Source organism: Monodon monoceros, unplaced genomic scaffold (assembly GCF_005190385.1).
Source record: "Monodon monoceros isolate NGI ecotype Baffin Bay Population unplaced genomic scaffold, NGI_Narwhal_1 Super_Scaffold_3, whole genome shotgun sequence".
Lineage (NCBI taxonomy): Eukaryota > Metazoa > Chordata > Mammalia > Artiodactyla > Monodontidae > Monodon > Monodon monoceros.
Window position 1 is genome coordinate 27,911,641 of NW_021703780.1, and position 11,505 is coordinate 27,923,145.

The 11,505-nt window shown below is 41.6% G+C and overlaps 1 protein-coding gene across 1 annotated transcript; it reads left to right on the forward strand.

The window, feature by feature from the left end:
* Positions 1 to 501: 501 nt before the first annotated feature.
* Positions 502 to 942, forward strand: LOC114907545 (patched domain-containing protein 4-like). Its single transcript, XM_029243274.1, has one exon. The coding sequence runs from the start codon at positions 502 to 504 to the stop codon at positions 940 to 942; it is 441 nt and encodes a 146-aa protein (XP_029099107.1).
* Positions 943 to 11,505: the final 10,563 nt, after the last annotated feature.

Below are 11,505 nucleotides of genomic sequence, written 5' to 3' on the forward strand. Positions count from 1 at the left end.
TGCCGGAATGGGTGGGGGTAGGAGGGTTGCCTCGAGATGGAGACTTAAAGATGCGGGGGCTCAGGCGGGGAGCGCAGCGGAAACCAGGGTCTGGGGCCGCAGGAAACCGGCAGTTTAAGAATTTGCTAACCCTTTGGGACTTCCCTAGAGGTCCCATGGTTAAGACTCCGTGCTTCAACTGCAGGGGGCGCAGGGTCCATCCTTGGTTAGGGAACTAAGATCCCGCATGCCCCGCCGCCGGCCAAAAAAAAAAAAAAAGAAAAGAATTTGTTGTCTCGTAGCACCTGCTGCTGTGTGTGAAAAAGTGCAAAGAGAGTGTGCCAGAGAAGCACCTGGAAAAGCGCTGGCGCGAGATGAAGGGACAGCGAAGGCGGAGGGCTTGGTGTGGACTGCTGGCGTGGCGGCGATGAGACCGCGAGGTGGGCGATCGTGAAGCCAGGTGACCGTGACGAGTGAGAGGGTCTGGTGCTGCACCTGTCACTGTGCTAGACCTGGTGGAGGATGCTGCGGCAGGTGCTTCGCAGAGGGCTCCAGTCGTTCTGCCACAGGCTTGGCTCGTGCGTGAGCCGGCACCCGGTCTTTTTCCTCACCGTGCCCGCAGTCCTGACCATCACCTTCGGCCTGGGCGCGCTCAACCGCTTCCAGCCCGAGGGCGACCTGGAGCGCCTGGTCGCTCCCAGCCACAGCCTGGCCAAGATCGAGCGCAGCCTGGCCAGCAGCCTTTTCCCCCTGGACCAGGCCAAAAGCCAGCTCTATTCGGACTTACACACCCCCGGGAGGTATGGCAGGGTGATCCTCCTCTCCCCATCCGGGGACAATATTTTGCTCCAGGCTGAGGGGATCCTGCAGACCCACCGAGCCGTGCGCTTCTGCCAGTTAAAGAGGCAGCACTTCATTTCTTGCCCTAAACAAGCAGAGAAAATGCAGAGGTTTCCTCTTTAAGACACAGAAGACAATTGCTTCTTTCATTGGAGGAGAAGGTGTGGATAAATTTGGAAGGAAAAACTAAAGTAAAACAATATCAAAGGCACAATTATATATTTTTTAGAGGTTGGTTAGTTACTGGAAGGTGGATCGTGAGCCTTCAGCGTTGCCAGGGACTTTTTTCCCTTGCCAAGAGAAATAAACACGTAGCTACCAGCAGCCTGGCTAGAATTTGGTACTGTCTGTACTGATGTATGCCTGTGTGACGGTCAATAATAAGCTTTGACTATAATTGGGATTCCATGAATTTATGTGTGACCGTAGTAGGAATCCCACCAATCACGTATATTTGTGTTTGCATGCGAAAATAGCTGCTCCCTAGGTCTAAATGGAAATAATCACATGCTACATGCTAGGGTTGGTAAACTTGACCATAAGCAAATATTTTAGGCTTTGCAGACGACACACTATCTTTGTCATATAGTCTTGTTTGTTTTTTTCTTCTCTTTTCCTTTTTCTCTTTGTTTTTAACAATACTTTAAAAGTGAAAAAAAAAAGCAACTCGCAGGCCAAACAAAATCATGCCAGGGGTCAGATTTGGACCCCAGACCATAGTTTGCTAATCTCTGAAATAGAAGTTTGTATATAATGAGAGGGGTTTATCTTCCCTTTTTAACTATTCTATGACTTTAGTGTGAAAATGTGTTTCCTCTTCATTTTCTAATCCCTTTTACTGTGCCAAGACTCAAGCTTGCCTGGACACCTGACCATTTGTTTTGTTTGTTTGTTTTGCGGTACTCGGGCCTCTCACTGTTGTGGCCCCTCCCGTTGCGGAGCACAGGCTCCGGACGCGCAGGCTCAGCGGCCATGGCTCACGGGCCCAGCCGCTCCGCGGCACGCGGGATCCTCCCGGACCGGGGCACGAACCCGTGTCCCCTGCATCGGCAGGCAGACCCTCAACCACTGCGCCACCAGGGAAGCCCAAGAGTTCACTTTTATAGTTGTAATTCCAATGTTATATAGAAGTTCATTGAACAACTTTAGCAAAAGACATCAGAGACTCAAACTAGGATTATGTCAGTAGAAATGAGAAAAAGTAAAGTCAACAGAGAGATACTGTGAATGTGGAATAATCAGGTTTGGCAACTGGTTGGATGTAGGGAGCAAAAAGAAATAATTAAAATGATCCCAATTTAGAACTGGCTGACTAGAAGAATTATAAATAAATACGAAAAGCTCGTGTTTTTACAGAAGGGATGAATTCAGCTTTGGACATGTAGTCATTCATCAGGAAATCCATGTCAAAATAATCAGCTGGATGTATACTAGTGTTGAAATGATTACCAGTTGTGATTTTGATTATAGGTTAGCTCTGCCTACAACGTTAATCAGAGAATGTTTTTTATGACTTGGAGATGACGTACATAAAAGTATACGTTTCAGAATTCTATGCAATGTGACGAAAATATCCTCACAGACGAGCAGTCAGGTTTCAGGAGACTGAAAAAATAAATCAAAGGTCCATCACTTCTGAGCATTCTTTAAACTGAGAAGTTTACTTTCTTTTTTTAATTTTGTTTTATCAGTTTTTAGACTTCAGTAACCCAGATTTTTTTTTTAATTTTTATTGGAGTCTAGTTGATTTACAATGTTATGTTAGTTTCAGGTATACTGCAAAGTGAATCTGTTATACATATACATATATCCACTCTTTTTTAGATTCTTTTCCCATGTAGGCCATTACAGAGTATTGAGTAAAGTTCCCTGTGCTATACAGTAGGTCCTTAATAGTTATCTATTTTATATATAATAATGTGTATGTGTCAATCTCAATCTTCCAATTTATCAAGCGGGAGGGATAACCCAGATTTTTTATGTTTCTGGAAAACATTAAGAAAATTGAATTTTGGGGGTGAAATTGATTATCTGGTTAAAACCAAGATTCGTTATGGACTCACCACAGTAGGTTTTTGCTGTTGCCATCTCATTTGCTGAGCCCTCCCTTATCCTGCAGTGGGTGATAAGTTCAAATTTTTCAGGTTTGAGAATATTTTAATGAAGACCTGTGGGTCAATTTATGTTAGTGATGGAAGATTACTGTGTGTTTGTGTAAGAGCATGAGTAAACTTTTTTGGTTCGCTCTGGTTACCACTCATGGAATGGAGAAAACATGATAACAGATTATGTGAGACATGAGGATTTAAGCATTAAAGGATCTGAAGAAGAACATAAACTAAGGGTCGTACCCTAAGTTATCCTTTATTGAATGGCTTCTCTGTGTTAGGCACTGTGCTGCTTTTTATTTGCCTCATTTCACTTAATCCTACCAACAGCCGATGTAATATATCCAAAAATCATGTTTTTATACCATTCACAAAACATATGGTTTTTCTTCTTTCTTTTCTCTTTTATACATAATCCCTTACTTTCTGGTGTCTCTGATGTCAAACATTTTCACTGTTTCCATAACCTGCAGGGGAAGGCATAGCAACTTGTCTGTCCCCCTCACGCCATTGTTAAACACTATCCATTTCCAGGTTTAATTTCTACTCTGGATTCGAACAGCTTTCAGTCGACTGTACTGATCTGGGAGAACAATATGGCCTCATTTTTTAGGCTTTTTTTCTTCCAAAGTATTGACCTTTCCCAGTCTTCTTTCTGCTTCACTTCCTTGAAGAAGTTGGTTCCTTTTGACCTTGAAACAATCTCCTTGAATTCCAAGTTATTCTGGAATCTCTCTTCCTTCTGATTCTTTGTGCTATTTTGTACATGGCTTCCTTTCCTCTTCCTGTCCCTGATGATGGTCCTGTCTATGGTACTTTTTTTTTTGACACTCCATATTTCAAGCTTTTAATAATCAGTTTCTCTTAATATATCTCATCTTATAGTAGCATCTATTATGTCTCTTTTGATGACTTGTAAGTTATTTTGAGTACCAGGTGTGCACCTCAATTCCAGTCTCAGAATTTCCACTTCCTGCAAGTGAACTTAACTTGGAATTAACCATTAATTTAATGCATAAAAGCTAGCTAGAGAGGGTTTCTGTTGTTTTGTATCAAAATAAATTTACTTAATGCATATAAAGATGAACTGTCATTTCTCCATAGTTCATCCCAATAACCCTGTCCCCGCTTATACTATATGCATGTACTTGGGAAGAAATGTATCTTAATTATGTGGCCTCCAAGAACATATCACATGAAATGCATTTATTAAAGGGACATTAATTGAACGAACATAGGAATGAGTCAGTCGTCACTTATTATCTATTAATCACTTATTAACTAATAACGATTAATTATTTATTATGCTTTCTGTGTATCAATCAAAATATTTTCTTATTTGTTGGGGCATTTTTTTTAACATCTTTATTGGAGTATAATTGCTTTACAATGGTGTGTTAGTTTCTGCTTTACAACAAAATGAATCAGTTATATATATACTTATGTTCCCATATCTCTTCCCCTCTTGCGTCTCCCTCCCTCCCACCCTCCCTATCCCACCCATCCAGGCGGTCACAAAGCACCGAGCTGATCTCCCTGTGCTATGCGGCTGCTTCCCACTAGCTATCTACATTATGTTTGGTAGTGTATATATGTCCATGCCTCTCTCTCGCTTTGTCACACCTTACCCTTCCCCCTCCCCATATCCTCAAGTCCATTCTCTAGTAGGTCTGTGTCTTTATTCCTGTTTTACCCCTAGGTTCTTCATGACATTTTTTTTTCTTAAATTCCGTATATATGTGTTAGCATACGGTATTTGTCTCTCTCTTTCTGACTTACTTCACTCTGTATGACAGACTCTAGGTCTATCCACCTCATTACAAATAGCTCAATTTCGTTTCTTTTTATGGCTGAGTAATATGCCATTGTATATATGTGCCACATCTTCTTTATCCATCCATCCGATGACGGACAATTAGGTTGTTTCCATCTCCGGGCTATTGTAAATAGAGCTGCAATGAACATTGTAGTATATGACACTTTTTGAATTATGGTTTCCTCAGGGTATATGCCCAGTAGTGGGATTGCTGGGTCATATGGTAGTTCTATTTGTAGCTTTTTAAGGAACCTCCATACTGTTCTCCACAGTGGCTGTATCAATTTACATTCCCACCAACAGTGCAAGAGGGTTCCCTTTTCTCCACACTCTCTCCAGCATTTATTGTTTCTAGATTTTTTGATGATGGCCATTCTGACTGGTGTGAGATGATATCTCATTGTAGTTTTGATTTCCATTTCTCTAATGATTAGTGATGTTGAGCATTCTTTCATGTGTTTGTTGGCAGTCTGTATATCTTTTTTGGAGAAATGTCTATTTAGGTCTTCTGCCCATTTTTGGATTGGGTTGTTTTTTTGTTATTAAGCTGTATGAGCTGCTTATAAACTTTGGAGATTAATCCTTTGTCAGCTGCTTCATTTGCAAATATTTTCTCCCATTCTGAGGTTGTCTTTTGGTCTTGTTTATGGTTTCCTTTGCTGTGCAAAAGCTTTGAAGTTTCATTAGGTCCCATTTGTTTATTTTTGTTTCCATTTCTCTAGGAGGTGGGTAAAAAAGGATCTTGCTGTGATTTATGTCATAGAGTGTCCTGCCTATGTTTTCCTGTAAGAGTTTGATAGTTTCTGGCCTTACATTTAGGTCTTTAATCCATTTTGAGCTTATTTTTGTGTATGGTGTTAGGGAGTGATCTAATCTCATACTTTTACGTGTACTTGTCCAGTTTTTCCAGCACCACTTACTGAAGAGGCTGTCCTTTCTCCACTGTACATTCCTGCCTCCTTTATCAAAGATAAGGTGACCATATGTGCGTGGGTTTATCTCTGGGCTTTCTATCCTGTTCCATTGATCTATCTTTCTGTTTTTGTGCCAGTACCATACTGTCTTGATTACTGTAGCTTTGTAGTATAGTCTGAAGTCAGGGAGCCTGATTCCTCCAGCTCCGTTTTTCATTCTCAAGATTGCTTTGGCTATTCGGGGTCTTTTGTGTTTCCATACAAATTGTGAAATTTTTTGTTCTAGTTGTGTGAAAAATGCCAGTAGTAGTTTGATAGGGATTGCATTGAATCTGTAGATTGCTTTGGGTAGTAGAGTCATTTTCACAATGTTGATTCTTCCAATCCAAGAACATGGTATATCTCTCCATCTATTTGTATCATCTTTAATTTCTTTCATCAGTGTCTTATAATTTTCTACATACAGGTCTTTTGTCTCCGTAGGTAAGTTTATTCCTAGGTATTTTATTCTTTTTGTTGCAATGGCAAATGGGAGTGTTTTCTTGATTTCACTTTCAGATTTTTCATCATTAGTGTATAGAAATGCCAGAGATTTCTGTGCATTAATTTTGTATCCTGCTACTTTACCAAATTCATTGATTAGCTCTAGTAGTTTTCTGGTAGCATCTTTAGGATTCTCTATGTATAGTATCATGTCATCTGCAAATAGTGACAGCTTTACTTCTTCTTTTCCAATTTGGATTCCTTTTATTTCCCTTTCTTCTCTGATTGCTGTGGCTAAAACTTCCAAAACTATGTTGAATAAGAGTGGTGAGAGTGGGCAACCTTGTCTTGTTCCTGATCTTAGTGGAAATGCTTTCAGTTTTTCACCACTGAGGACGATGTTGGCTGTGGGTTTGTCATATATGGCCTTTATTATGTTGAGGAAAGTTCCCTCTATGCCTACTTTCTGCAGGGTTTTTATCATAAATTGGTGTTGAATTTTGTCGAAAGCTTTCTCTGTATCTATTGAGATGATCATATGGTTTTTCTCCTTCAGTTTGTTAATATTCACGTTGTTTGATTTGCATATATTGAAGAATCCTTGCATTCCTGGAATAAACCCCACTTGATCATGGTGTATGATCCGTTTAATGTGCTGTTGGATTCTGTTTGCTAGTATTTTGTTGAGGACTTTTGCATCAATGTTCATCAGCGATATTGGCCTGTAGTTTTCTTTCTTTGTGGTATCTTTGTCCGGTTTTGGTGTCAAGGTGATGGTGGCCTCGTAGAATGAGTTTGGGAGTGTTCCTCCTTCTGCTACATTTTGGAAGAGTTTGAGAAGGACAGGTGTTAGCTCTTCTCTAAATGTTTGATAGAATTCGCCTGTGAAGCCATCTTGTCCTGGGCTTTTGTTTGTTGGAAGATTTTTAATCACAGTCTCAATTTCAGTGCTTGTGATTGGTCTGTTCATATTTTCTATTTCTTCCTGATTCAGTCTTGGCTGATTGTGCCTTTCTAAGAATTTGTCCATTTCTTCCAGGTTGTCCATTTTATTGGCATAGAGTTGCTTGTAGTAATCTCTCATGATCTTTTGTATTTCTGCAGTGTCAGTTCTTACTTCTCTTTTTTCATTTCTAATTCTATTGATTTGAGTCTTCTCCCTTTTTTTCTTGATGAGTCTGGCTAATGGTTTATCAATTTTGTTTATCTTCTCAAAGAACCAGCTTTTAGTTTTATTGATCTTTGCTATCGTTTCCTTCATTTCTTTTTCATTTATTTCTAATCTGATTTTTATGATTTCTTTCCTTCTGCTAACTTTGGGTTTTTTTGTTGTTGTTGTTCTTTATCTAATCGCTTTAGGTGCAAGGTTAGGTTGTTAATTCGAGATGTTTCCTGTTTCTTAAGGTAGGATTGTATTGCTACAAACTTTGCTCTTAGAACTGCTTTTGCTGCATCCCATAGATTTTGGGTCGTCGTGTCTCCATTGTCATTTGTTTCTAGGTATTTTTTGATTTCCTCTTTGATTTCTTCAGTGATCACTTCGTTATTAAGTAGTGTATTGTTTAGCCTCCATGTGTTTGTATTTTTTACAGATCTTTTCCTGTAATTGATATCTAGTCTCATAGCGTTGTGGTCGGAAAAGATACTTGAAACAATTTCAGTTTTCTTAAATTTACCAAGGCTTGATTTGTGACCCAAGATATGATCTCTCCTGGAGAATGTTCCATGAGCACTAGAGAAAAATGTGTATTGTGTTGTTTTTGGATGGAATGTCCTATAAATATCAATTAAGTCCATCTTGTTTAATGTATCATTTAAAGCTTGTGTTTCCTTTATTTTCATTTTGGATGATCTGTCAATTGGTGAAAGTGGGGTGTTAATGTCCCTTACTATGAATGTGTTACTGTCGATTTCCCCTTTTATGGCTGTTAGTATTTGCCTTATGTATTGAGGTGCTCCTATGTTGGATGCATAAATATTTACAATTGTTATAATTTCTTCTTGGATCGATCCCTTGATCATTACGTAGTGTCCTTCTTTGCCTCTTTTAATAGTCTTTATTTTAAAGTCTATTTTGTCTGATATGAGAATTGCTACTGCAGCTTTCTTTTGGTTTCCATTTGCATGAAATATCTTTTTCCATCCCCTTACTTTCAGTCTGTGTCTCTAGGTCTGAAGTGGGTCTCTTGTAGACAGCAGATATATGGGTCTTGTTTTTGTATGCATTCAGCCAATCTGTGTCTTTTGGTGGGAGCATTTAGTCCATTTACATTTAAGGTAATTATGGATATGTATGTTCCTATTCCCATTTTCTTAATTGTTTTGGGTTCGTTATTGTAGGTCTTTTCCTTCTCTTGTGTTTCTTGCCTAGAGAAGTTCCTTTAGAAGTTGTTGTAGAGCTGGTTTGGTGGTGCTGAACTCTCTCAGCTTTTGCTTGTCTGTAAAGGTTTTAATTTCTCCATCAAATCTGAATGAGATCCTTGCTGGGTAGAGTAATCTTGGTTGCAGGTTTTTCTCCTTCATCACTTTAAATATGTCCTGCCAGTCCCTTCTGGCTTGCAGAGTTTCTGGTGAAAGATCAGCTGTTAACCTTACGGGGATTCCCTTGTGTGTTATTTGTTGTTTTTCCCTTGCTGCCTTTAATATGTTTTCTTTGTATTTAATTTTTGACAGTTTGAATAATATGTGTCTTGGCGTATTTCTCCTTGGATTTATCCTGTATGGGACTCTCTGTGCTTCCTGGACTTGATTAACTATTTCCTTTCCCATATTAGGGAAGTTTTCAACTATAATGTCTTCAAATATTTTCTCAGTCCCTTTTTCTCTTCTTCTTCTGGAACCCCTATAATTCGAATGTTGGTGCATTTAATGTTGTCCCAGAGGTCTCTGAGACTGTCCTCAGTTCTTTTCATTCTTTTTTCTTTATTCTGCTCTGCAGTAGTTATTTCCACTATTTTATCTTCCAGGTCACTTATCCGTTCTTCTGCCTCAGTTATTCTGCTATTGATCCCATCTAGAGTATTTTTAATTTCATTTATTGTGTTGTTCATCATTGTTTGTTTCATCTTTAGCTCTTCTAGGTCCTTGTTAAATGTTTCTTGAATTTTGTCTATTCTATTTCCAAGACTTTGGATCATCTTTACTATCATTATTCTGAATTCTTTTTCAGGGTAGACTGCCTATTTCCTCTTCATTTGTTAGGTCTGGTGGGTTTTTATCTTGCTCCTTCATCTGCTGTGTGTTTTTCTGTCTTCTCATTTTGCTTATCTTACTGTGTTTGGGGTCTCCTTTTTGCAGGCTGCAGGTTCGTAGTTCCCGTTGTTTTTGGTATCTGTCCTCAGTGGCTAAGGTTGGTTCAGTGGGTTGTGTAGGCTTCCTGGTGGAGGGCACTGGTGCCTGTGTTCTGGTGGATGAGGCTGGATCTTGTCTTTCTGGTGGGCAGGTCCATGTCTGGTGGTGTGTTTTGGGGTGTCTGTGGACTTATTATGATTTTGGGCAGCCTCTCTGCTAATGGGTGGGGTTGTGTTCCTGTCTTGCTAGTTGTTTGGCATAGGATGTCCAGCACTCTAGCTTGCTGGTCGTTGAGTGAAGCTGGGTGCTGGTGTTGAGATGGAGATCTCTGGGAGATTTTCGCCATTTGATATTATGTGGAGCTGGGAGGTCTCTTGTGGACCAGTGTCCTGAAGTTGGCTCTCCCACCTCAGAGGCGCAGCACTAACTCCTGGCTGCAGCACCAAAAGCCTTTCATCCACACGGCTCAGAATAAAAGGGAGAAAAAGTAGAAAGAAAGAATTAGTAGAAGTAGAAAAAAAGAAAGAAAGGAGGGAGGGAGGGAGGAAGGAAGGAAGGAGGGAAGGAAGGAAGGAGGGAAGGAAAAAAAGAAAGAAGATAAAGTAAAATGAAATAAATTAAGATAAAATATAATAAAGTTATTAAAATGAAAAAATAACTATTAGGAAAAAAAACAAAAAAAAACAAAAAAAAATGGACGGATAGAACTCTGGGACAAATGGTGGAAGCAAAGCTATACAGACAAAATCTCACACAGAAGCATACACATACACACTCACAAAAAGAGGAAAAGGGGAAAAAACCAGAAATTTTGCTCTCAAAGTCCACCTCCTTAATTTGGGATGATTCGTTGTCTATTCAGGTATTCCACAGATGCAGGGTACATCAAGTTGATTGTGGAGCTTTAATCCGCTGCTTCTGAGGCTGCTGGGAGAGATTTCTCTTTCTCTTCTTTGTTCTCACAGCTCCCAGGGCTCAGCTTTGGATTTGGCCCCGCCTCTGCGTGTAGGTTGCCGGCTCAGGGGGGGAAGGAGGGGCATGGAGTGCGGGGCAAGCCTGCGGCGGCAGAGGCCAGCGTGACGTTGCACCAGCCTGAGGTGCGCCGTGCGTTCTCTCGGGGAAGTTGTCCCTGGATCACGGGGCCCTGGCAGTGGCGGGCTGCACAGGCTCCCCTGAAGGGGGGTGTGGATAGTGACCTGTGCTCGCACACAGGCTTCTTGGTGGCGGCAGCAGCAGCCTTAGCGTCTCGTGCCCGTCTCTGGGGTCCGCGCTTTTAGCCGCGGCTTGCGCCAGTCTCTGGAGCTCCTTCAAGCCTCTCTCTTAATCCCCTCTCCTCGCGCACCAGGAAACAAAGAGGGAAGAAAAAGTTTCTTGCCTCTTCGGCAGATTCAGGTCCAGACTTTTCCCCGGACTCCCTCCCGGCTAGCCGTGGTGCACTAACCCCCTTCAGGCTGTGTTCACGCCGCCAACACCAGTCCTCTCCCTGCGCTCCGACCAAAGCCCGAGCCTCAGCTCCCAGCCCCGCCCTCCCCGGCGGGGTAGCAGACAAGCCTCTAGCGATGGTGAGTGCCGGTCGGCACCGATCCTCCGTGCGGGAATCTCTCCGATTTGCCCCCCGCACCCCTGTTGCTGCGCTCTCCTCTGCGGCTCCGAAGCTTTCCCCCTCCGCCACCCGCAGTCTCTGCCCGCGAAGGGTCTTCTAGTGTGTGGAAACTTTCCTCCTTCACAGCTCCCTCCCACTGGTGCAGGTGCCGTCCCTATTCTTTTGTCTCTGTTCATTCGTTTTTCTTTTGCCCTACCCAGGTACGTGGGGAGTTTCTTGCCTTTTGGGAGGTCTGAGGTTTTCTGTCACCGTTCAGTAGGTGTTCTGTAGGAGTTTTTCCACGTGTAGATGTATTTCTCGTGTATCTGTGGGGAGGAAGGTGATCTCCTCGTCTTACTCTTCTGCCATCTTCCCGGAAGTCTCTGTTGGGGCATTGTTAATGCAACTAGGACTCAGACTACATCCTAGGGAATGAAGGCAAAGTAAGTATTACACTATACGAAGTCAAATAGCTGTACATGGTGGGTTGGG